This window comes from Ambystoma mexicanum, chromosome 4p, assembly GCF_040938575.1.
Source record: "Ambystoma mexicanum isolate Mex_15411 chromosome 4p, UKY_AmexF1_1, whole genome shotgun sequence".
NCBI classification, from domain to species: domain Eukaryota; kingdom Metazoa; phylum Chordata; class Amphibia; order Caudata; family Ambystomatidae; genus Ambystoma; species Ambystoma mexicanum.
The window spans coordinates 813,193,149-813,221,011 of NC_090927.1; the positions used below are offsets into that span (position 1 = coordinate 813,193,149).

General features: G+C 44.1%; 1 protein-coding gene across 2 annotated transcripts in view; it reads left to right on the forward strand.

Moving 5' to 3' along the window:
- Nucleotides 1-27,863, forward strand: part of CFAP206 (cilia and flagella associated protein 206) — a 901,100-nt gene that overhangs the window by 254,726 nt on the left and 618,511 nt on the right. For both annotated transcript variants that reach the window (XM_069606378.1, XM_069606379.1), the window contains exon 6: nucleotides 18,318-18,476. In XM_069606378.1, the coding sequence (XP_069462479.1) occupies nucleotides 18,318-18,476 (159 nt within the window). The remainder of the gene's footprint in view (nucleotides 1-18,317; nucleotides 18,477-27,863) is intronic.

A 27,863-nucleotide genomic window follows, 5' to 3' on the forward strand; every position in this document is an offset into this window, starting at 1 on the left:
CAAGCACCCGGGAGAAACAAGAAACCGGAGCAGGAGGAAGAGGAGGGAGCCATGGAGTTGCACAACCAAGTGATGATAGCCATAGCGGATCTAAAGGCCTCACTGGGGACACAAATGGAAGCAGTGAAAATAGACATGTGATTGCTGCGCCAGGATGTGCAGAACTTGGCAGAACTCACTGCCACGCTAGAGATGCAAGTAAAGGAGAATATGTGCGCGCTCCGAGACACACAAGTGGACGTCCATGTCCTGCAGCAAAAGGTTGGTCTACTGGAGAACAGAGTAGAAGAGGCAGAAGGAAGGGCCCGAAGAAATAATATACGTATAGTAGGCCTGCTGGAAGGGGAAGAAGGAGCAGACCCGACTACGTTCATAGAGAATATGCTGTTCGAGGAAATTGGGCCCGGGAAACCTCACACAGGGCTTCACGATCGAGAGGGCGCACAGGGCACTAACCAGGCGGCTCCCTCTAGGAGCGCCCCCAAGACCGATCATCGCTAAAGTCCTGAATTGTAAGGACAGGGAGAAGATTCTGACCTATTCAAGACCAGCGGGAGAACTGAAGAGAGCCTCCGCGGACTTAGCGGTTTACCCCGACTACACATTCCAAGTGCAGAAGAGCAGGGCACAATTCTGTACAGCTGGATTGAAACACATGCTGATGTACCCAGCACGGCTCAAGGTTATATACAAAAACAATACCTGGTTCTTTGACCTTCCGGAGGAAGCGCAGGCATGGATGGATAGAGAGCAGACTGAGGGTTCCTAGTATTAACCACGGCAACAGGAAGGTAACACGCTGTTTGTGACATTTGCCACAGTTGCAGTGCAGATTTTTTGCATGTGTATTTGATTGGTATCTCGCATCCGAAATGCAACTATTTTAATTCGTATTAGTTGTTCTATAGACAGCAAACCTTTGTGGTACATACACATGCCGTGAACATTTAAAGCGGCTGTGTTTATTACTTTGTGTACCGTCGCATTTAACATTCTTGTTATTGTAAAGTTGTCTTGAACACTAGGTTGGAAACAGTAACATTGTGAGCAAACAAGAACCGTAGCACCTTCGGTTCTGATCGCTTTAGATCAGTGGACAGATGGTATAAGCTTTGAAGGAGACACCAGCACACGGTGTGCTTAAATGTCAGAACTAGAAGTCCCGGCTCTTAAGGAAACGTCAGGCGCTTCAGCGCTTCAGAGCCAAGCCGGTTTTCGCCAGTCCCGCCGGCCCCTACATAACATCGGCACCATCCCCGTCCCTCGCTGAGGGTTGTTAGTATTACCACGGCAACAGGAAGGTAACGCGCTGCTTGCAACATTCGCCCCGGTTGCAGTGCTAATTTTTTGCATGTGTATTTGATTGGTATCTAGCATCTGAAACGCAACTATTTGAATTTGTATTAAGTGTTCTGCAGACCGCAAACCCTTGTGGTACATACACACCATGAACATTTAAAGCAGCCGTGTTTATTACTTTGTGTACCGTAGCATTTAACATTCTTGTTATTGTAAAGTTGTCTTGAACACTAGGTTGGAAACAGTAGCATTGTAAGCAAAGCAGAACCATAGCACCTTTTGGTTCTGATCTCTTTAGATCAGTGGACAGAGTGTATCAGCTTTGAAGGAGACAACAGCATACTGTGTGCTTAATTGTGAGAACTACAGGACCCAGAAGTCCTGGCTAGGTTCTTAAGGACACGTCAGGCGCTTCAGTGCTGGGGCTTCAGAGTCAAGCCGGTCTTCGCCGGTCCTCGCCGTCCACGGTGTTGGAGGCGATCCACTGATCTAATTCCGTTTTGGACAGAGGCACTATCTCCAATTAAGGTAAGAATTGGCCTCATAAATAACAGGAAGTTGTCATTTCACTTGCTATGTCAGCAACGCATGGCAGTGGTGAAACCGGCAGTTCAGAATGCCATGGAAGGACTGAGATTACACGCGCAGGACCCCGTTCATGCCTCACCACACTCGGACACTCAGGATCTGGGTCAACCCATTAGTATGGGAAAGCTCTGTTAATAAAGTAAATACTAACAAAGAGCTAAAAGTATGCTTACTGATTACTAGATCTATGAACAAATACGCTCTTTGTATTAAACTAATCAGTGTGGATGACTTAGACATACTATGCCTGACTGAAACTTGGCTCCAAGACCCTAGTGGCCCAACAATCAAGAAGGCAGTACCGATGGTTACACCATCCACCACAAAAACAAGGAAACAGAGATTGGGGTGGCATTGCGGTCATAGTTAGGGACTTTATTCATATGTTTCCATCTACTATAAACTGCCAAGGATGTGAAATTCTTCACCTTACAATCACACACCGACCAACAATAGTTGTATCAATGTGCTAGTGATTTATAGACCACCCTCACTAACGTCGGACTTGAATTACGAAATCATCCAGCAGCTTAACAACATTAAAGGCACAAACACTGCGTCACTAGTACTGGTAGACTTCAATAGGTGGAGAGGAAACCCAGAGGAAAAAGAGGCAATTGAACTGGAAATGGCATTAAACAATATCGAGTTCTCGGTACTTAACTCCGAAACGACTACTTCTAATGGGAACCAACTTGACTGGGTAATCGCCCACAAGCTTGAGGCACGAATGGGAAACGCCAACCTTTGCAAATGGACAGATCACTTCAAAGTATCTTTCTTGCTACTTATAAAAAAACACCCAATTGAAAAACAGCAACGAACATAAAAACATTCAGAACAGGAACTATAAGAAAATAACCACAGCACAGTTAGAGCAATGTCTTAAAACTATCATGGAGGAAAGTTCAGCGGACGGCACATGTGAGGACATTGTTGTTAAATACAACTCACATTTCCAAGTACTAGTAGATGGGTGGTACCCATCAGGAACAAGCTGGTTGGAGCCAATAAAAAACACCAAAAGTGGTTTGATACTAAGATAGTGGAGCGGAAAAGAGAAAAGCGAAGGGAAGAGGATATATGGCAGAAATCGCCATCGCAGACTAACAAGGACAAGTGGAAGAGTATAGAGAAGCATTATAAACTGCATTGGAGAAGCAAAAAATATTTTTTTCAATGAATATATCTCATTGGCATCAAACTTGTCCAGCAAGCTGTTCGAAATTTTGAAATCAATAGAGAAACCCAAGTCACTAACCCCACCAATTGTGCCTTCACAGGAAGACTGTGAAAAGGTGCAAGAGGCCTTTGCAAATAAAATAAAGGCCAGAGAAACAATACAAGCAACGCAGGCCACATCATAGGGCCAGCAAAGCATACCCACACCGATAAAGCCACCAAGTAATCTTTGAATTTACGACCATTAGCACAGAAGAGATGCAAAAATTACTAGTGTCCATGAAACCAACTTCCTGTGCAGAAAACATTCTCCCCCCGAACATCCTTCTTAAAAACAGAGATCTTCGCACCCTTGTTTACCAGGATGGTGAACTCCTCATTTAGAAAGGGAAAAATACCAGAGGAACTAAAGACAGTTACATTCACACCCCTAATAAAAAAGCCAGGATAGGGCCCAAAGGACCCAGGTAACCTCCGCTCTTTACATAATTGTAACTTCTTACTTAAAATCATGGATAAGGTGGCTACTGCACAGTTTCAAACCTTTGTGGAAGCAAAGGACATCTTGCATAAGCAACAATCTGGGTTCAGAACGGCACACAGCACAGAGACAGCTATGTTGGGTTTGCAAACCCACATGGTGAGCATTACAGACAAGGGAAAAACGGGTGGACTTATGCAACTAGATCTGAGCGCAGCCTTCGAGCTGTTGGTTCATAAACAGCTCCAGTGGGTTTTGGAAAATCTTGCTAACTGCTCCCTTGAAGCAACCAGATGGGTTGTCTTCTTCTATCTCAGACAGGAAGTTTATGATCCACTGGAGGGAAGAATTCACTAGTGAAACGCCCATTGATTGTGGCGTTCTGCAAGGCGCTAGTCTATCCCTGCTTTTGTTCAACCTCTACCTGAGGTGTCTCTGCATAGTGCTCGATAATATATGAGCTTATTTCACGAACTATGCAGATGACACCCAGTTGGTGGTGGAATTAAGCGGGTGTTACATCAACGACCGTGCCAAGGTAGAAGCCATATATAACATCATCGAAGCCTGGATGGAGAGAAACTGGATGTGTCTGACTGGGAGAAAGACAGAGATGATGATCTTCGGTTCAAGCTAAACATCAGCCCAGAGTTCGTCTTTCACCATTAAAGACTCCTTCATCACTGGAAGTGAGAAAGTGAAAACACTCGGCTTATTCCTAGAAGCCTCGATGGGTGCCGGTGCACAGGTCACGTACTTACACAAAAATTGCCAATACTATCTGTCTCCTTAAGTCCATCCGACCCTACCTAAGCGAGGAGAACTGTGCCACCATTGCTAGATCAACAATTCTGCTCGGCTGGACTATGGGAATGCACTGATGTTGGGTGCAAGCAAGGGATGCCTAACTAAATGCCAGATTATTCTAAACAATGCTGTGAGAATAATAAAGAGTAGAACCAGGAGAGAGCATATCACCAAAGATAGAACAGCTCTCCATTGGCTCCCTGTTGATGACCATTACTCTTCAAAAGCATGGCATTAGTACACAGATGTTTGTTTGGTCATGCCCCAGCTTATCTCCAAGAAAGGAGCACACAATATATACCAACAAGATACTGAAGATCAGAGGCTCTGGGTCAGATCAATTGCTCGACCTTTAAACGGTCTAATGGCCTGGGTAGAGGGTTTCCGGTGAGAGCAGCCCAAAACTGGAACAGACTCCCAATCGAACTAAGGCTTGAAAGGACCTATAACATTTCAGGAAAATGCTGAAAACTCACCTTTTCAAGTGAATGTTAATGATTTAGTATACCTTCCTCGTTAGTTGAGCTGATCTTCCATCCTGTTTTGCTTGCATGTCCTTTGTCTTTTTGGTGCGCGCTGATGCCTGTGGGCTTCAGCGCAATATAAACCTATAAATAAATAAAATCAAATAAGAGAGAAGACAGGCCCCGGAGAACACGAAGGTGAGGACAGCCAAATGAGACGCAAAGGAAGCCCCACCCAACCCGAGGCTAAGAGCCACTAAGGTACTTTGGACTACTGGTACTGTACAGCTGAGTGCATAGACGGAACAGCAACTAAATATACATCCTGGGACCAATGTGCTATTTTGATAGGGGGCCAGCTCCCTGGTGCAACAGGTTCTGTATGTTTAGAACTGTCTTACTTCATATATGGCGGGAAGCATTATCGGTCATCATTGGCCAACAAGACGGAGAGGGCCATGCCCATGGCTGAGCCTGTCACAACCCTCATGTTCTATTTTTTAATTTTGTAATTCTTTTTTAGGGCACCTGTTTTTGTGCCACCCGCTGTGCACCAGCCTCAAGCAGGACTGCACAGGGTGAATGCAGGAAGCGGAAATGCCTGAGCAAGGGTAACAATGCTGGGCAGTTGTTTCTAGTTGGGGAGGTTCAAAGGGGGAGGTGTTGCCTGCGTGTATGTTGAACAGGATAAGCATCACAGTATTCTGAGCTATGGTATAACAAGGGGGGATGGGGAAGCCTGCTGCGTGGTTAGAGATAATGGGTCGACTAGAAGGAGGAAGAAGCAAATGGCGGGAACCTTTTAATGCACTAACCGGGAATGTAAGAGGGTTGAATGCTTTTGTAAAGCGAAATAGCGTATTTTCATATCTTAAGAGGTGTAAAGTGTATGTGGCCATGTTGCAAGAAACATATCTCATGGCTAATAAACAGGCATTATTAGTGAGTAAATGGAGAGGGGATCTTTGGTTCCCCGTATTCTGCCTATGCTTGCGGGGTTCTGATATGGATTGCGCCCTTGGTAGCTTTCAAGGTTACTCATATAAAAACGGGTAATGAGGGCAGGATGGTACTTGTGCAAGGCCTCCTTGAGCAGAGGGACACATGTTTGGTAAACACGTATGCCCCCAATCACAGCGCCGCTATGTTTTTTCAGACTTTATACCCATGGCTAGGCCCCTATAGGTATAGTGGATGGGTGGGGGGAGACTTTAATTGTACGCGGAACCAAACCCTAGATATACTAAACTGGCTCCGCCCGCCAGGACATTACAGGTGCTCCTGGATTCTTTTGCCCTTGAAGATGCCTGGAGAGTTCTCCACCCGGATACCAGACATTATTCACACTTTTCAGCACCACACGCTATATACGCAAGGATTGATTACTTTTTGGTGGGACAGGAACTGACACACCATATTACATATGGCCAGTACAGAGGAAGGGTCTTGTCGGATCATGCCCCGCTTAACTTACACTGGCAATATGTACCTACCAGGGCCCCGATACCCACGTTGAGGCTTCGGAGTGAATCACTCAGAGATCCCCCATTTCATGATTGTATTAAAGATTGCATCACTGAATACGTTTCGCACAATCTGGGCAGTTTACCCAGTGTGGGTAACTTTTGGAAAGCATTGAAGGTGGTGGTTAGAAGGGCTGCTATAGCGGAGACCAGCAGTGTCCAAGCAAACATCAATAGAGAATTGGCCTCTGCCGAAGAGCGATTGGGGGAATTAGAGCAGTCCCAAGGGCAAGATCCAGATACAAATGAGAAGGCTAGGGACCTAAAACAAAAATGCATGGACTGCTAGTAGAGTCTGGGCAAGCATAGTTTTGCCAAATACACGGAGAGGCAGCACACAGGAGGAGACAAGCCCGGCCGATTACTAGCGAAGCTGTACAAGAAAGAAGGGAAACAAAGCCCCATATACTCGAACACTAGACAGGGGGAATTATGTCACACTCAAAACCGGGTTAATGATGCGTTCTGTGAATTCTACCAACGACTGTACCAAGAGGGACCCTCGGCACAGAGCACCCACCTAGGGGATGTGTTGGATGAGATTGAGCTCCCGGGGCTGACCCAGGAGGAAAGGGATAGTCTAGAGGCGCCCATCACTATAAGAGGACACACACAATATAATAGCAGGTTTGCCGACAAGGAAGACGCCAGGTTCGGACAGACTACCTAGTGAATTTTATAAAGAATATGCACAAGTATTGGCCCCCCACCTGCTTAGTACCTTCAATGACTCTTATGAATCGGGGCGTCTCCCACTTAGCTTGAGAGAGTCCATAATCATACCTCTCCTCAAGCCCTGTAAAATGCTGACAGAATGTAGCTCTTATAGGCCCCTCCTACTGCTTAATCAGGATAATAAAATATTGACGTCCATATTAGTAACTAGAATGAAAAACGTGAAACACAAGCTAGTGCAGCCCGACCAGACGGTCTATGTTCCAGGCCGAAGTATGGCCTGGAACCTGAGGAGATTGCATCATGTGATGGATAGGATGGCATCTTGGGATACACTGTGTGCTGGACGCAGTGAATGCATTTGCTTCAGTGAGGTGGGACTGGCTATATGCAACTCTAAGGAGATTCAGCTTTGGGCAAACATACATCAAGTGGGTGCAATTGGTGTACACTAGACCAATGGCACGGGATAAAACAGGTAGATGCATGTCAGGGGTGTGGGAACTAGAAAAAGGTACGAGGCAAGACCGCCCATTGTCACCATTGTTGTATGTCCTCGCCATGGAACCGATTGCCCAGTACCTCAGGAACGAATATAGGGAGGCTGGTATTGAAGTAGATGGGGCCAGACACTTGGTATCCCTGTAAGTGGACAACACGCTGTTATATATTCAGAACCGGAGGATAATCTGGAGCTGCTGCTGGAGGATTTATCACTTTTTGCAAAACTGTCAGGGATTACCATTAGTATGGAGAAATCGGCATTATTCCTGATAGCGGGTCTGTGCAAGATAGAGCGAAGAGCGCTGCCTGTGCTTGCGTTACAATGGAAGGTGGGTATGTTCAGATATTTGGGAGTTAAAAGTGTACCACGACCCAGAGGTAAAACACAGACACAATACGCTACATGCCCTAGAGGGCATTAAGGGATCCATGAAGTTCTGGGCTGAACTACTCCTCTCTATGGTGGGGAGGGCGTCCTTGCTGAAGATGGTGGTGTTGCCTAAACTACTACACTTCTTTGTTAATGTCCCTGTTTTACATATCCGGTCCCTTTTTTAGGGCCCTGGAGGGTATCTGTAGAAGCTTCCTGTGGCACCTCTAGTTACAAGGAGCAAATGGAAAGAAGAGCATGGCATAATTTTTACAGAAGCACAATGGGGGAGGATACTGGGTTACCATAAGAAGGTGTCGCGTAATGCGCAAATACAGCTACTAGTGACGCACAGGGCATATGACGCCTCAACGGATCTCAAGGTTTCCAGGGGCGGCAGCGCAGGGATGTCCCAGGTGTAATGCAGTAGATGCAGAGATGCTACATATGTTCTGGGCATGTCCAGTGGTGGGGCTGCTCTGGCTGGAGGTAGCTGATAGACTAGGAAAAGAGGGGGGTAGCATTGGATGTGCTTTCCCCGGGAGCATGCTTCCTGGGTTGCTTCTCTCGCCCAAAAGGTCGGAAACATTTCTCAAAATGAAAGATCTTGTGTGTATCTTAGCCAACGTAGAATTGCTATGGCATGGAAAGCGACCAGAGGCACTGGGATAGGAGTGGTGGAGAGGCCTGTATAGATGGGGGTTTGGGGGGGGGGGCAGAAACTGTGGCATGGAAGGGGACGGTGGAGAGGGGCCATGAGGAGGCCACGGGGCAGGGAATTATGGAATGGGAGGTGTTGCTACAGTCTCTCTTCACTAAGGCAGCCACGGGAGAAGCAGGGGCGGATTGACCTGGACAAGTGAGCCACAGGGCTTCTAACTGCTTTGAATGGAGTTCGTTATAGTATAAAGCATGATGTTTGCAAGGTGGGAGGGGGGAACGGGATAAGGTGGGGGAGTGAATGGGGTGGGAATGTTGGGATACTGAGTAGTATTTATAGAATGTGATAGTTAATTATTTGCATCTGATATTGTGTTAAGTTGTATTTATGATTTGGTAAGACCAATAAAACAAATTTTAAAAAAAAAATAAGTAATGGTATACAATTCTGTAGATTAGGGTGACACCCTTTCGTGACATTTGGGGATGGATACGGGACTTCAGCATGTGAAAGCATCCTTTGGTGTATCGATAATGTACCACATTAAATTGATATGTTGTAATTGGGCATTTGTAAGCAGCCTCGGTTATCTCCATCAGCTGCTACTGAATTGATGTATTGGCTGGACATGGGGGTGGGGGTTCACTCTTTTCGTAAACATTGGCTGCTGCCTTTTTTATTTGTTTGGAGAAAATGGGCTCTGTTGGGTAAAATGTATTTATGGTTTGGTTTGCAGTTAGCGTTAGTCTTTTGAGTAAATTGTTGCAGTGCTGTACATTATAGGAATGAAAGCATGTCGATGGTTGGCATTTACTGCATGCGGTTCTTTCTTTAGTAATTATCGAAGTTTTGGAAAACTTACTAGTGCTTACAATACGTTTTCATATTTGTAGCAATAGAGAGACAGAGATGATGGGATAGTGATGCCATGAAAGAATTCACAGTGTTGCAGGATAGGAATTTAGTTGACATTACATGATACAATTGTGTTGGCATGTTCTGCTCGTGAACACAGAGACAGAATGGCTATATCATTTCCAGAAATGTAAATGCTTTAGAAATCCTCCGTCATAGGCTGTGTTTTGTACAGAACAAAGACACAGAAAATGGTAGAAGGATGTTGTAAATAATTCTAATATCACCATTCTGAATTAGGGATTGTGCCATGTGAGACAGAACTGAAACATACGTTTTCATTCTCAGCAATGTAAATGGTTCATTTATAATAGTGCTGTAGCATGGTGTCTGTTTCCACACAATAAAAATGTTCCTCGTTAAAATGATTAAAACATGGCAGAAATATATGCCCGGAGTGATTGACCAATCCCCTTCACCCTTGAATTTCTATAACACTTGTAGAATTGCTATTAGAACAGAAGATATTATAAATATATTTTGATAAAAATATAATTGATGTGCCATATGGTGGGTGTACCTAAGCAGATCATGGCAAATGATTGTGCCTCTTCACCATAAGGTGGCAACAGCTGGACAATGGTGTTAGGTTTAAGGTCTCATAATGGCATTCCCTTGCAAATGCCTACTCAAAAGCTGATACTGTTGGCATTGACAATGCTTATTTTCTTTGTGATATTTCATAATGTTGACTGTAACATCATGCCTGAATAATCCACAAAGTCTTGAGGATCTTTCAAGGGGTTTATTAACAAAATCACAGGAGGTATGGATGGTTCTTGGAGAATGTGTTAGAATCGTAAAATAACGAGAAGCACCGGCTGGGAAAAGGGTGTGAAAAGGTGGCGCTAGGGCCGTCCCTCTTTCTCTCACTTTCCGTAGGGATTCCCACTCTAGCACTGGCATCCGTAACCCCAGGTAGTTGTGCGGGGGGGAGGGGGTGTGGCCCATCTGATTTTAAAGCATTGTCTCCTTGCTACTCTTTTTTTTGTTTTCCTCCCGAACTCCCACTGTCCAACTCCATCCACCTACTGTCCTCCTAAATCGTTCTTCAATGTTACTACATTTTGCCCTACCACTCTCTCTACCTTCTCCACTATTCTCTCAGCTTTAAAACTAAAACTACTCCCTGCGCTACTCTTACTACCACTCTCAATACTGTCGCTCTCTCTTATCCTACTGTTTTTACTACTACTGCCTCTTTTCAACTAGACTCTCGCTCTACTACTGTGCTCTGACTGCCCTCACAACTATTGCTCTCACTACGAGTCCTCACCTCTAGCTTTTGACATCAATACCTTGTATGTTCTACTACTGGCACTTCCTCGCCAATATTACTGCTCGTCTCCTGTCACGTAACTCAGGGATATGGTGCCCTGCTCACCCCTTCACTACACTTACTCTCACTATTCTCACCCCCTCCTCACTTTTCTTCTATATCTCTTCTCCTCACAGCCCACTTTTACACCCCTCTCCACACTCTGAAACGCACTCCCCCTTCACTAACTACTGCTACCACACTACTCTACTGCTATCTTCCACTCTGGCACTATCTCTCTCTCACACACCTTCAATACACTCTCATCCCCAATTTCTATTGTTCAGTACACTACTCTAGACACCACTGATACCACTTTCTCTCAAATACCTCACCATTGCAACGTTCTGCCACAAACTCTTAAATACTCCACTCCACTGTCTTTCCTTTGTCTGGTCTCTTGGTCATCCTCCAGCTGCACCGGCGACCTGCCTCGTACAACCCACACCCTGCCTCTGCAGCTGCGTGCTGGTGCTTTAGTGCTTTCCTCGTATCCCCATTGGCTGCAGTGCTCACCTCGCTCCTTGTACCAATTGGTGCCCGCCGTTCCCTCTGGAGGTGGGCTGTGCAACTGGGAAAACCTAGAAACCCCTCAAAGCCCCTCCACCTTTTTCGGCACATTTTTTCCAACAGTCTCTGGGGTTTCACTGTCGTGCTGCATTGCTGGAACTTTGTTTTTCTTTTGGCTTGGTGAATTTGCCACTACTCTGCAGTGCTCGATGCTGTTGGATTGTGGTGCCGGTTCACAGAGTCTGCATGAATGGCTGCATTTCAGGTTTTGCAGTTGTTTGGCTCCAATCCTGGTTTTCCTGGCTGCCCGCTAGGGGATTCTGGGAGTCGTGTTCTGAAACAGACACATGGAAAGGATGGTGGCCAGCTACTGTTTGGGGAGGCAATGAGATACGAGTGGTGTCAGAGTTTACGTTTCTGGCACATGGGGGAGAATTTTCAGGAACAAGAGAACCCCCAATTTCCACTTCATCTGTCTGGACTAGGGTTAGTTCTGACTTGCTTTAATAAGCTTCCTGTCCCAGGTTGAGTAGGGTCCCTTCCCATTTGACAGTGTCATGAACCTGCCACATCACATTGGTGCGGGGGGGGGGGGGGGGGTGATTCTCAAAAGGGTATCTATTTCAGAATGTATAAAGGGCAAAGTGGATGCATGTGTTCTGGTTTCTCTGAAAAATTGCTGCATTGTCCTGCCAGGACAACCATCAATATCCTAGAGTCTTGTGATATGTGTACATATAACAAGAACCTACTTTATATCCTCTAGCATGTGTGGCACATGGAATATGGATTCCGTAGTATTCAGCCTCCTACATCAGATATTGCATGTCGAGAAGCACTTATGAGGTCCAGTGCTACAGATAAAGAGGTACAACAAAGTTGGTTTCGATATTTAAAAAAATCAAAAAGTAATGTTCCGTTTAGTGCTACTGAAACATAGCAGAACATTCATCCTATAGTACTACCCATTATTCTACAAAAACCTGATTTCGAAGGGATTGTGTCCTCCGACGTATTCCTTATCTATGATATTTCTATCTCCAGCTTGCTGGCCTCGGAAAAATGTTTTCCCAGTAGAGGGCTCTGTGCGTCGACGTCCGTCGAGTAGGTGCTCCTCGATGGCCACCGTATCGACGCCGACGTCATCATGCTTATAAATGGCCACGCGCAGCGTCCGTTGCTCAGTTCCGTTTTTCCGCGCTTCGTGTGCCTCGGAATACCGTTGCTCAGTTCATCAGTCGATATATATTCATATTTCCTCGAGAAAACCGACTCGTACTCGATGGCTTCCTCCTCCGACCCGACGACTCCTCGGTCCGGTTTCAAAAAATGCCGAGACTGTGGGAAGAAAATGTTGTTGACGGATCCTCACAGGATCTGTTTGTGGTGTCTGGGAATCGAACACCAGTGTTCGGAGTGTGAGGAATGCCTATCCATGACGGCGAAAGCCTTGAAGGAGCGTAAGGGGAAACTCGAGAGAGGTAAGTCAATTTTAACTTCCTCGAAAGTTTCCACGGTAGAGTAGAGACATTCGTCTCCTCGCCGTCGAAAGCATTCTCGGTCTAGGTCTCGAAGTGGCTCCCACCACTCGTCGAGGTCTAGACACTCGAAAAAAAGACGAAGAAGATCCCCTTTATCGTCGTCTTCTAGTTCCCCTGAAAGAGTAAATTGCCCCACTAAACACAGCTCTGAAGCTGAGTGGGAGGAATTCAGAAAAAAAGATGCTAAGCGTCTTCGAGAAAGCGGCCTCGTCCCCCTCGAAGTCAGCTGAGGGTGATACCCCGGGTGAAAAGCCCAAAAAATATAAACGCCGCGAGTCGAAGCACCCGGCGAAAGAGTCGACCCGAAAGCGTCATGAGCCATCAAGAAGTAAAGCATCTTCGACGCCATCGTCGAAAGCCCCTTCGAAGCATAGATCGGCGCCATCGACGCTGTTATCGAAGGGTTCTTCGACGCATCTGTCGATCGAGTCGCCGATAAAAGAAAGACCCACGGCTACTCCACAGCCAACGGTTACTCCGAGAGCCTCTGACACAACATCGAGAACGTCGTCGACATCCTCGAGCAGGATTCCAATCCTCTCGAGTTCTTCGAGGCCTCTTCCAGTTTTCTCGACACCTTTGTCGGCGCCTTTCTTGGATTTTTACATCGGCGTCGACGACATCGACCTTTTCAAGGCCACTGATGATGGCTCCCTCTGCCTTAGAGATGGGTTTTATACCATTTCACAGAACAGAGCATCCCCCCCTTAACTTCAATTTTTGAAGAAAGGGAAGATTCTGATCAGGAAAGGCCTTTTGGGCTGCAGAGGACCACATTACCTGAACCAGAGACTTTTGCCTCTGAGGAAAGAAGGTTGAAAGACCTTCAGGATGCATTACAGGAAGCAAGTGGCCAGAAGTGGAATTTGTCAAACCAGACCCAGGGGAGCATGCTGATACCCCTTATAGAACCCTAATGTCAAGAATTATGGAGTTCATGGGTTGGTCTGCGCCTTCACCTGTTTTTCAACAGGATGACCTCACAGATATTCTGGATAAAGGTCCACAGGAGGATCCTCTGGTTCCCTTTCATTCTGCTTTACAAAGAAAGATTTTAACTAACTGGGAAACTCCTGAAGTTGTCCCTGCGGTTAACAAGAAGTTGTCAGCGAAATATAGGGTATCTGCTGCTGACCCTGAATACCTATCTAAGCACCCTACTCCAGAGAGTCTTGTGGTCCAGGCTGCAACTTCATCAGGCAGTACTTCTGCTTACCCCACTGCTCCTCAGGATAGGGATGATAAAAAATATGATGCCATGGCTAAAAAAGTCTTCTCAGCCTGGAGCATGGCTTTAAAATCTATTAATGCAACTTGTACGCTCGCTAGGTTCAGCCACACCCTTTGGGAGTGTGCTTCATCGGCGGCTGACTGCATACCGGAAGGAGAAGAAAGGGACGCATTTTTAAATATCATCAGAGATGGTAAAGATGCAATGTGTGAGTCCCTTCAAACTGGCATTGATTCTGCTGATTCTGCTGACCGTATGGCCATGGCGGCAAGTACCACAATCCGCAGGCATGCGTGGTTGAGAAAGTCCGGCTTTGCTTCTGACGTACAGGCCCGAGGCTTTTCACCAAGCTCATGCCGGTTGTGGCTGCAAGTCTAAGGAGGGAAGGGATTCACTTCTACCCCTACCTGGACGATTGGTTGATCAGAGCAGTTTCTTCGGAACAAGCTCGGATCCAACTAGATTGTCTGCCACTCCCTTCACAGGCTGGGCTTCTCCCTCAATTTAAAGAAGTCACAGATGATGCCATCACAGAGACTCCAGTTCATTGGAGCAGTCCTGGACATGTCCCTGGGAAAAGCCTCGCCACCAGAGGTGAGGGCTCAAGATATTCTGCAGATGGTCACCAGGTTTCAAATGCCTAACGTCTCCCAGCCTACGACTTTTTGAGGTTGCTAGGCCTCATGGCATCCTGCATATTCCTTGTGCCAGAGGCTCGCCTGAGAATGAGATCCCTTCAGTGGGCACTGAGGACTCAGTGGTCACAATTCTCAGGGAGGATGACAGATCTCCTCCGGATTCCGGGCAAGGTAGCCCACGACCTTCAATGGTGGGCCTCTCCAGAGAACATCTTGAAAGGAGAACTGTTTTGGCAACCATGGCCGGAGATAACAGTAGTCACAGACGCCTCACTCACGAGGTGGGGAGCCCATGCCAACGACTTGACCATCAGGGGTCGTTGGTCACCATCGGAGTCCAGACTACACATCAACCTGTTGGAGCTGAAGACCATCAGACTGGCACTGAAGACTTTTCTGCCGTCTGTACGGGGGAGAAACGTCCTGATAATGACGGACAATACAGTGGCCATGCACTACCTCAACAAAAGAGGAGGCGTAGGGTCACTGCCACTGTGCATAGAGGCGATGCAGCTCTGGTTTTGGGCAATTCAGGAAGGAATCTCTCTATCAGCAATTCACCTAGCCGGAGAGAAGAACTTGACAGCGGACACTCTGAGCAGGCAGAACACAGTCTCCAACGAATGGGAGATAGCTCAGGAAGTCCTTCAAGAGATCTTCGCCCTTTGGGGAACCCCTCAAGTGGATCTGTTCGCCACTAGTATCAACAGGAATTGCGACAGATTTTGCTCAAGGGAATTTCCCCCGAGAGGAGCTTTAGGAGACGCGTTCGTAGTGGACTGGGAGTTCCCACTTCTGTACGCGTTTCCTCCGGTCCCTGTCATTCCTCAAATGATCAGGAGGTTGAGAAGGTTTTGGAAGACCATGATCCTAATTGCCCCGGATTGGGCCAGGAGAACGTGTTACCCGGACCTTCTGGACATGTCCATCTGTCCTCCAATTCGTCTACCATACAGAGAGGATCTTCTCTCGCAGAAGGGAGGTCAGGTTCTCCATCCAGCCATCAAGACCCTCAACCTTCACGCTTGGTATCTGAAAGGTTGAGGTACAAGGATTGGGACCTTCCAGATGACGTCATGGAGGTGTTGCTTTCGGCCAGAAGACCAGCAACTAAGACTCTGTACCGCTGCCGCTGGAATAAATTTTGCAGCTGGTGCAGAGAAAAGAATATCGAACCCTTTTCATGTGGTACACCTGCGGTGTTATCCTTCTTACTTTATTTGGCAAATTCGGGCCTTCAAATTGGCACTATTAAGGGCTATCTCGCAGCGCTATCGATCTTTAAGCGCACTGCAGAGGAGCCATCGTATTTCAAAATTCCATTGGTAATAAAATACCTGAAAGGTCTAACTAATGTTTACCCTCCAAGACCATTCCAAGTTCCCTTATGGGACTTAAATCTAGTTTTAAACTTCCTAAAAGGTGCTCCTTTTGAACCACTCCACTCTTGTTCATTGAAGTTTCTCACCCTCAAAACTGTTTTATTGGTAGCATTAACATCTGCTAGAAGGGTTAGCGAGATACAAGCCCTGTCTTGTAAACCTCCTCATACAACTTTTCACAAGGACAAAGTAGTGCTACAGGTGAAGCCTAACTTCCTCCCAAAGGTAGTTTTCGGAATTTCACATTACTCAGAAGATTACTCTACCTTCATTCTATCCTCCTCCCCATCTGGGGAAAGAGGAAGAGAGACTACACAGGCTGGACCCTAAGCAAGCCTTGAGTTTTTACATCAGTAGACTTGCTAAAATTAGACAAGCAGACCAACTCTTTGTAGGTTACGCAGGACATAAGTTGGGATTACCAATAACCAAACAAACCATCTCCAGATGGATTATTTTAGCCATTCTGGAATGCTACAAATTGGCAGGGAAAGAGCCCCCTCAAAATCTAAGGGCTCATTCGACCAGGGGTATCGCAGCATCCTCAGCTCTTCAAAGAGGGGTACCAATTAGAGACATATGTGCGGCTGCCATATGGTCGTCCGTACATACCTTTACCAAATTTTATAGCCTGGATTCCTCCTCTAGTCAAGAGACTAGATTTGGTAAAGCTGTGTTACACGCTGTTCATTCTTAAAGGGTAATATGGTATCTCTTACTCTCGCCTCCAATCACATACCACTGCTATGGGAGTCTATCATAGATAAGGAATACGTCAGAGGACACAATCCCTTCGAAGAACAAGTTACTTCTTACCTTGTAACGTTCTTTCGATGGGATGTTCCTCCGACGTATTCCTTATCGCCCCTCCCATCCATCCCCGCAGTAACATTTCCCTTGTGGTTGCAGCTTGCGCTCCTTCAAGGGTAGTAACCATTCATACAATAACTACTTTACTCTACAAAACGGAACTGAGCAACGGACGCTGCGCGTGGCCATTTATAGGCATGATGACGTCAGCGTCGATGCGGTGGCCGTCGAGGAGCACCTATCGACGGACGTCGACGCACAGCGCCCTCTACTGGGAAAAAAATGTTTCCGAGGCCAGCAAGCTGGAGATACAAATATCATAGATCAGGAATACGTCGGAGCAACATCCCATCGAAAGAACGTTACAAGGTAAGAAGTAACTTGTTCTTTTTGACATCGAACATTTACCAAATGAGAATGTTAATGGGACAATGTCATTATAACCACAACAAATTCATGAGATTTCGGCAAAAGCAGGGGTCTGCAACCTGTGGGTCTCCAGATGTTTTGCACTATCCCTCCCCACTGATCCTGCTTGATAGGGCTGATGGGAGTTGTAGTGTAAAAGATTTTAAGAGTCAAACTTTGCAAGCCCCTCGGCTAAAGTAACAACTCAGTTAGATGAGGCAATGGAAAGATGCAACAAGTATGATGACTGAAATAAGAAACTGTTCTACCAGTCATCTGCTTTTAAAGAGTCCTCCAAAATGCTGCCTTAGATTAATTGGTCCATTTTAAATTGAAACGGACAACAATCCTGTTGCAGTACAAATTCCAACTCCAATGCCTATTCATCCCTCTTTAAATGTGTGGTTAATTAAGAGGCTGTACACCAACTCTTTTAGAACAGGAACCTCCTGAACATATACATATACATGTAAACATACACGGGCCTACGCATGCATGTAATCCATACATATAAACATTTATGAACATTTGATGGCAGATTTTCTCATCAAATTCAAAGGTTTTGACATCATTGAACAGATATTTTCTTCAAATGCCCAAATGCATGATTGCCAGCTTTTGCCATTAAATTCCAAGTACACACTATATTGGCAGAGATTGCCATCAAATGCTCATGTTCTCGCACCATTCCCAGTTACTTCCCTATCCAGATAAAAAACGTTCTGCCATGTACTTCCACCGCATATTCAGGTACTCAAGCTGATGCCAGACATTCCTGCCATAAGTCCTTGTATGCTTGTGGCCACGCACTTCATAATGACAGTGCATGAAACAGGATCCTTTGCTTTCAACAGGGAAGGGGTATGGTGTCCCTATTCTACCTCTGCTTTGGGGCACTGGAGATGGAGCAATAACATAACATATAATATAATTGCTTTAAATGTAATACACAGGGTTGTTTATGACTTGACACTGCACTGACACTAACCCTATATGCTTTGCCATTTCAGCTGCTCTGCAAAGTGTGTTTCCTCAGACAGAACTTGGCACTTTTCTTTCACTTGTTAAGAAGGACAAGGAGCGGCAACTGAAGGAGCTTACAATGATTGTCACTGGGATTCGACTATTCAACAAGGACTGTGGAAAGGGTGGCGAAGGCATTGATGAACGTAGGTATCATACAGAACTTGGCAAATCTAAGGGACATCACTTAAATCAGTTGGATGAGAATGCATATGTGATACATCAGGTGGTTAGTTCCTTGTGGGATTTTCTGCAATGTGAGTATTCTTATTACTGAGAAATGATTGTTAAGAGAATGTGTCTAGAATATCAGAATGTAACTTGCCCAAAATAATCGGCAAATCCAATTCTGTTAATGTACTTATCATTTTCTGTAAGGTGGGGTGTTTTCAAAGCCACAGAAAATGAGCAATATTGAAGGAGTGGTTCACTCACATGTTTGATTCAAATAATCATACTAACCTCTGCATCGGACCATATATCGATGTCTTGAATTAATTTGTTTCACAGAGCTTCATTTGAATTTTTAACAATTTAAATCTGCGAACCGCCATTTTGTGATAATGTAATGGGCTGAGCAATCGACCTATGGTCAAGTGCTCTGGCGGCAGTACATCCTAGCACACGCTGCAATATGTGACATCAGCTGTCACATAAACTATGCAACTCCCCTTGTCATGACGTTACTGCAGAACAGACTTAAATGTACTGTGTACATAGTGACAAAATCACGTTTCTACATGCAAAATGGGTAACATACACACTTGTTAACTGCATACCCACACTGATTTTGTTTACTCGCTTCGCACAATAAAACAAAGGTGGTTAACGTCCGAGAAAAGCGTGTGAGTTGTGTTGTATTCCAAATATTTTTAACAAATGCTTTGCATAACACTGTTGTTTTTGATAGTTGGTAAAGCTAATCTACACGTCACCCCATATCATTGTCATGCTGCGAACATTAGGTAGTGTTATATTCACATGGTGACGGGGGACACCATCTTCTGGAATATAATTGCCATGACCACAAAAGGCAAGACTGATATATCTATTGGTCGTTAAATAAAGCTTTAATATTCTGCTCGCATGAATATATATTACATCATTTCTTTTTTTATGTCTAGTCGAATACATTTATAATCACCTTTTTTATTTGCCAACTCGCTGTGGCAAATGCAAAATATTCACTTTAAAACAAAGAAGTTGAGAGCTTGCAACGTTTCATCCTGTGGAATGGCACACTCCCATCTATTGTAAGCATCAGCTATGGTACAGGATCCCTTTCCTGAGAAGGCTGAAAGTCGGCAGTGATAATTTTACAGCCATGTTCATGTTTAACTTATTTTTTTATCATCAGTGTGTGTCCACTTTAAAAATTCTTAGACATAAAAGTTATGAACTTTTAATATTATGAACATCATCTCCTATACTAACAATCTGCTGTATAATATTTATATACCAAAAGATTGAAGGGTCTTCACTGTCTGTGCTCCCAACCAAAAAGAATGATTGAGACTTTTAGAGTTAAAAGATATTGAGACCAAGAAACTGTAACGTAGTCACTTTTTGGTTTTATGTGTGATTTTTAGTCAAGCATACATCATACAGTGTGTTCCTATGAACATAAACTTCACAGCTTGGTATTTCAGGAAAAATTAGAACATGGAGTGCCAATAGAAAACGCAACTGTACAAATTATGATTCCAAAAAGTAGAACAAAAGATATAAAAATTACCGATAAGAAACGCCAGAAAGCGAAACTGCACAAATTGTGATTCCAAAAATAATTAAAACAAAAAATGCCAAGAAGAACCGCCAACACGTGTTTCAACTCAAAAAGGGCCGTCCTCGGGGCGTGTAAATCTATGAGTTGCTAAATATCAACCAAAGAGCACATTACACTGAACTAGAAATCACATTGGTGCATTGAAATCATCAAACACAGAAACATATCATATTTGTCTAATACTGAGCAAAGAACTCGTTAGTCGTGTGTTGTCACACACTGCTTGAATTCATTTTCTCCAGGTTAAAAGTCTCCAAAATACTGAAATCTACCCATTCACAAATCACAAGCTGTGATGTTTATGTTCATAGGAACACACTGTATGATATATGCTTGACTAAAAATCACACATAAAACCAAAAAGTGACAGTTACAGTTTCTTGGTCTCAATATCTTTTGACTCTAAAAGTCTCAATCATTCATTTTGGTTGGGAGCGCAGACAGTTAAGACCCTTCAATCTTTTGTTATTTAATCTAAGGGTTTTTTGAGAAATTACCCCTGTGGTTCATCACTGCTGTCACATACCTTTCAACACACTAAATAACAATCTCATTAAGCAGTATATTGCGAGTTATGCGCACATTCAAATACAGGATAATTTCTCACACTTATTAATAATATTTATATACAACGTGGGAAATTATTCATTGTGTAAGCCTTCCATGAAGATACATTTTGGTGTAAATAGCAGATGAGCGTAGACTAATAGAAAAAAAGCAAAGTCTGCATTTGTAATAGGTTGACCTTGTATGTGATGTTCATGTTGAACTTTACCACCATATCCCTCTTCCTTGTCCTGGTATGTATTTTAAACTTGACAAACTCACCTGAAGTAATCATTTGAGAGACTTCATTCATCAGATCTTTTTAGAATACCCACTATATTAGCTTTAACGATAAAAATGCATCATCCACATTAAAACATTATCACTGTAACTTCATAGTACCGTTTTTATCTTGCATGCTAATTTCTTGTTTATAATCACGACAGTAGTGCCTGGTACACATCACATTTCACATATCATCAGGTAAAATATTTGTACCCATAGTTACCTGTTATCATGTTATTACTTTGGTCTTTCAAAAAGATTAATGCAGAAGGTCCATCTACATACTATAGTCCCTTCAAGTCACACTCTGTGTACATGCAATGCACCTTCAATTGTAGTGGTTCTGTTATTTCTGTCTAAATGTTTATAGATTGCAGGTATTAGCCCGAACCTATCAATATGCAACCAGAATTGAAGCAGAGAGGAAGATTTACCATGTGTAAATCAACATGTGTTTCCCTGCAAAGAGTTTGATATCCCCTACCTACTCGTATGATTATGGCGAGTTTTAGAACACAAACATAAGTGAGTTCGGTTTTAGTGTACATGAGCTCTTTGTTTTTACATGTTTTACATTTATGCACTAGTCAAAATACACTCTTCTGTAACAATGACGTTTTAGATTTACTACGTGATTTGCTTTTTCTTCATGTAACATTTCCTAACTTTTAGTCCCAAGAAGAATACATACAAATACAATAATTCAACAGAACTCAATAGCATATTGAATGAAAGATAAACACTTTGACATTGATGAGAAATTGATTAATGTATATTTCCAGCAGGCATTTTTTATATAGTAAAAGAAATGTAATTGACCACACCACTTTTTCATTGAAATCTGCTGGTTAGCATTGCAACAATTGCAGACTTGGGAGGTCATTCCACTGTAGCAATATTCTTTGGCTTGGAGTCTTCTCAAAGAAGAAAACCTGTTTTCAGACTGTGTTTCCATCACCAAGAATGTCAAAGTTATATCTGTGACAAGCTCAAACCCCATTGCTTCGAAGACAGGTTCTGTGACCCGTCCTTTTTTAAAAACTTTTTTGTGAATGCCAACTTGTAATGCATTTGGCCCTCATCACCAACAGTTTTAGCCTGTTGTCTACCCGCATTCTCATTTTGAGCCAAAACCGCTAGTCTTGTTCTTGCCTCTTGGCCATTCAAGCTGAAATGCAACCTTTTTGGTCTGTACTTCAGACACATGTTGTGGAAAACATCCAAATCCCCACTATGGCAGCATTCTGTGAGGCCCTTCATATCTCTGGTCAGTCCTTTGTTGCATACCATTTTTACTATGTCTGTATGAAGATGTGACCCTGGCTCCAGCCAATGTTTCCTCCGCTTGTCTTCCTTACTCAGAGTTGGATTTTGGCAAGCATGATAGCGTTAGTTTGCCTCCCATTAAAATGTGTTAGCAGCATGGCGAACAAGTGATTGCCACATTCCCACCAGTGTGTCCGCTGAACTTTCACATCATTAAAAACTCACCCAGAGATGATTATTTATGGACTGCAACCATTTGATCAGTTCTTCACAGCTAGATTTGTCCCTGCAGCACTGATTTTCTTTGCAACTGACTTTAACGCATGCCATCCATCGAATTGATGCCTGATCCTTCAGAACCTCTCACATGACTTAAGCAATTCCCACATGTCTGTGGCTATTTGATTTGAACCAGAATCACACACACCTGATGGCCCTTTTCCTTGCCCACAGGGATGAAAGGTGGAGCACAAGAGCACCATACGAGCAAGGCAATCCGCACGACGTAAGAGCTAACTCAGCACAGCATTTCAAGATGAGAAAGACAGCGCAGACCGAGGGGGTGACAAGGGGAGAAGCGACATTGCCCTTTCCGAGCCAGGCCCGTGAAACCTCTACAAACGGAAACATAAAACCACAAACAAAGGCCAGCGTGTGTTGCAGCAAATGTCTACGGTACACAAGACCCTCCTCCGCTGATGAACAAGCCGGTGAAGGACGTTGGTCTTTGTGGTACTGACCTTGACTCCAAGGATAAAGAAAGGCAAGCAGTTCATCACAACTGGTGTGTCGAGGGGAGAATCAGTAAGAAAGCAAACTGTGTTGAACGAGAGGTAGTCAGCAGCTAATTTTAACTTTGAGAAGCTAAAGAGGGGCAAAACCAGCAACCGAGGAGGCCGGCACCGCGTGGGTGCTCAGGCAGGAAACTCTGGGTGATTACCCGATGGTAGAAAGACTACCGTAACCAGAAGCCCTTGGGAAGAGGCAAAAAGAGGTGAAAGTGGTCATACAGCGGTCTTGTAAAATCCTCTGTATCGTCGAAAGTCTTTGACCGGCAGATGATTGCGAAAGCCAAGGGAAGTGAATCCCGCATTGTAAAAAGACATTTAATACATGAACTGTATTTCGTAAAGGCTAGCAAGTGTGAACCCGCCAGAGGGATAATAATGCGAAGGTGGTGAAGTCTAAAGTCCTGTGATGAATTGTATATAACCATCAGCGAGAGTGAACCCGGCAGAGGGAAGCCGACAACCAAAAGGTGGCAAGAATGAACCCGGCAGAGGGAAACCAGTAACTAGGGGCAAAGCCCAAAAACCTGTTTAAAAAGACATTAAGATTTGTGAAAACAAGAAGTATTGCAAGACAAGGGGAAGGAAAGTATCCGCCTTGTCCTTTTGGGATCCGAGCCCGGTCGAGGGTGATTCAGGGGTTGAAAGCTGTCACCCAAAGTTCACTTAGAAGGGAACTTTTTTATGAATTTGTTGAATAGAATTACTGAGGGGTTTGCACCCAGAAGAGGGGGACCCAGGGGTGAAGCCGTCTCCCAAAGAATACGTGAAGCAGAACTTTGTGTTTGTGGAATGCATCAGGCCCTCGAGGGCAAAAAACTTTTTATTGAAAAGAGACTTTACCATTGAGGAACCTGATAGCTGGAACGGAATCGTCGTCTCGTGCTGAGAAAGCTTGAGCGTGTGCTGTGCCAGCTGGAACGGAACAGTCAGCTAGTGCTGGGAAGGCTTGAGTGTGTGCTGTGTTCCAAAGTCCCACCTTGTACCATGATCAAAACGTAGGGAAGGGAAACCTCAAAGCAATCACATCCTGACTTATTAGTTGAACACTGTTTCCTTTATTTTGATACCCTATTCGACACTCTTTCTGTAATTAGTGTAAGGAATTGGCAATAGGTTTTTCTTAGTATAGGCCCTTTTATTTTGACACAAGACCACTAGGACTGCCTTATTTTTCATTTGATGGTCGACGCTTGCTCCCATCGTAGATTAGGTTGGGCCTCTTTCCACCCTGCATTTATAGTTCAATAAACACCCTTAAACTGTGATCACTCGTGTCTGTCTTTACTGTTGTCACCATGAGCTCCTTACAAAGCCTGGCCAGGGGAAGGTCCGGGCACGAGCAGCACCTGGATGGTGCGCACAAGCTCTAACGTGCACTTGGAAGGCAGAGGCACGATGTGGGTATGCTGCAGCCCGTCGGCAAGCCAGAGATTCCAGGGTAGACTGAAGCTGAAGCTCAGAGCCCCAGACGAACCAGAGGAAGCCAGCAAGAACCCAAAAGGTATCCAGGTTGCTGGGAAGGTTGGTGAGGGCGTAAGGAAGTTGTAGAAAACTCCCAAGACTACCGAGCAGGGGCAAGGAGGGAAACCCTGGGAAGGAAATACAAAAACTGGTCTGGGACCCACAGCCAAAAGGTAAGGAGAGGCATCCACGTCATCCTCATGGCAGTACCTGGCAGGAGAGGTAACCAGGTCTGCCAAACACCAAAGGAACTTTTGCAAGCTGTCCTCTTTTGTGTAGGCCTTTCAGGAGAGTGAACCAGGTCTACCAAAGCCAAACACTAAAGGAACATTTGCAAGCCATCTTCTTTGTGGCAGTACAAGAATAGGAAAGAGGCCAGGGTAAGGTAGTCACTTCCCCCTGGTATTCTGAAATGTGCCAAAAGTATAAAGCAGCCAGGGCAAGGGAGTCATCCCCCCTGGTATTTTGAAATGTGCTAAAAGTGTAAAGAAGCCAGGGTAAGGGAGTCATTCCTCCTGGTGTTGTGAACTGCAGAGTAAGCCTGGGAATAAGCCTGGGATAAAGCCTGGGATAGGGGGACATTCCCCCTGGTATTGTGAACTGCAAAGTAAATCTAAGAAAAGGCCAGGTGAAGGTAGACCTTCCCCCATGTATTGTGACCCACAAAGTAAGCCGGAGAAGGGAGGCATTCCCCCCCCCCCCTTGTGTTGTGAACTGCAAAGTAACAAGTAAGCCTGACAAAAAGGCCAGGGGAAGGGAGACATTCCCCCATGTGTTGTGAACTACAAAGTAAACATGTGAAAAAAGGCCACAGGACGGGAAACATGTAACTGTGTGTTGTGTCTTGGGAATGGATTGAAACCTGCGGAAGGGAGTCGTTCCCTAGGGTAAAGGTCCCACCTAACAATTGGAACTGTATAAACTGTCCAGAAGAAGGCAGACATTTTTCTAGACAAAGAAGAGCCATCACTTCATTAGTTTAGTTACAAGTGTAAGGGACAGGAATAGTTTTTTGAGACATGACAATGGACTCTTGATTTACATTAACATCCTGACTGAATCCTTAGTATTTTAGTTGAGCTAGGGAAACTCCTCTTAGAATTGGGTAAAGTTAGGTGTTCTCTTTAATTCTGATCTTTAATAAAAGTGTATGCCAACAACCATGCCACCTGTGTGTCAGTCTCCTCCTTCACTCCTACAGTTCCCTCAAACGCTACTTGTCTGTCTTCAGCTTCAAATGGGTGGTTACTTCTCCTCACACCCCATGCTGAAGTCTGGGCCTTTGTCCTTATTACTTATTAGTACTGAAGTTGCCTTGGTGGATTCCAAGTGGGATAAATAGGGTGTCTGTGATTCGATAGGTAAAACTGGGGAAATTACACCAGTTTATTCCACCCTTCCTTTAGAAGGTATTTATTGTATAACTGGATTCACAAGGAATGCTGTAGCCTCTTGTGTTGAGGTTGTCGGTTGTGGAGGACATTGTGTTGAGTAGCAATGATCCCTACTTACTTTCCACGACTCAGTGGAGCTCAAATTCTGGAAACTGCACACGGGCATCCTTCATCTCAGCATTGGGTCAAGAATTCAAAATCTCTGTCAACAGTTTCTCCCAAGTCACCATAGTTTGACTTTATGCATTCCTCGTTTGTGGTGTTTGAGTTATTGATATGATATGATAGGTTATTTATAACACGCTTAATACCCAGAGGTTTCTAAGCACGGACCCAGGAATCGAACCTGCGTTGCTCTGTGTCGTCTTGCTTCCAAGGCGAGCACGTTGCCCCTGAGCTATCCTCCCAATACAATTCTGTTCTTCTTTTTCCTAGCCCTCTATTTTAATGGAAAAAATAAAAATTGTAAGTCGGGTTTGTCAGTGCTAATTTTAAATGTGCACATTATATCAACTCAATCTTTTCAAAGAGAACTTATCTTTAAAAATCATTGCACAAAAAAAACTGATTTTAACAATTTTGCATTTTGATAACACATATAGTAGCTGATTTTATGGCTGCGTCTGTCTCATGCTAAAATAGGAACATGACCATAAAGCAGAATTCAATAAGTAATAAATCTAACTAATTTACAAATTTGTGTATGTGTGTAAAAAAAAAATCTTTTCATAAGCAACTGCAGGTTATCAGTTTACAAAGCTTTTCAGTTGATGTACACATTTTCAAAAACAATAACCAACAAATATGTTCACTCCTATACTGTTTGGGTGGGGCTGCGTGATCCAGAATTAATACTCCATCATGTTGTCATCCAGCTGCAAAAGGAATCATTTTACACTTTTTTATATATGAAGAATAACCACACAACAACAACGTTTCAACAATACTCCTAAATATTGACACACAAAGCTATAACCTCTGAGTCGATCCCTTTACTAATGGTTCACAATAAAAAAAAAACTTGAATTTAATACACCTGTTGCACCTATTCTCCTTGTGTTTCATCATATTACAATTGCAACAAGATGGAATCATTTAAAACTACAAAACTGAAGTGAAAATGAAAACATATTGATGGCATTATGCATTGCTGTTTGGACTTTAGAGATAGCCATATCATTTCGCTAGTATATTTCACTAGTTCTATTGTTGTTTTGAACATGAGTGTCTAGTCCTATCCATTGACGAGCACAAAGCAAACACTAGCAATGTACCTGTTCTTCTTGTGTGTAGCCGTATTATCCGTAAAGATGACTGCCCATTGCAGTATTATCCTTCAGCACTATAATTGAAGAGGTAAGTGAAGAAAAGGAAAAAGTATGTACAATAGCATGATGCTATACATTCTATAAGTATGGCTATAACATGTACACAGTGTACTGACAGTGTTGATTAATACTCTGTGATTTGTCTAACTTAACATTACAAAAATACATTACATGTTGTACTTCGCTTGTTTCATATGTGTGGCGAGTCAGAAGAAGGACACCGACTTTTAGATGGCATGATGTACTTAGATTTATCCAAAAGAAGAGAGAAGGCCTAACTTACCCTATGACTATGGGTGTTCTCTGACTACTTTACTAACTGATGTGCTTGTCAGTCTGTCGTGAAAGGCCAAAAGGAAAATGTCTGCTGTCCAAAACTACTTTAACTGACCCAACCACTATATAAACTAACTTGGAAGTGGAGAATTACTCCCGTCTCCTTAGGGTACTGCTAGTACCAGTCTATAGAGTTATTTCAGTAGTAAGAATTCCTCTGAGTCTTTTTGGATATCTTGCATCAGTCTCTGTATCTCTTCAAGGGCGACTTGTTATTTTCCCTTATCCCCCCCAGAGTTCCCCTTTTTGGTTCTTATGTCAGAATAGGCGTTTTCTCCTGACCAATAAAGATTTGTATTACTTTGGTATGTTGATCTCCAGTTTAACGTCCCTTGTCTGA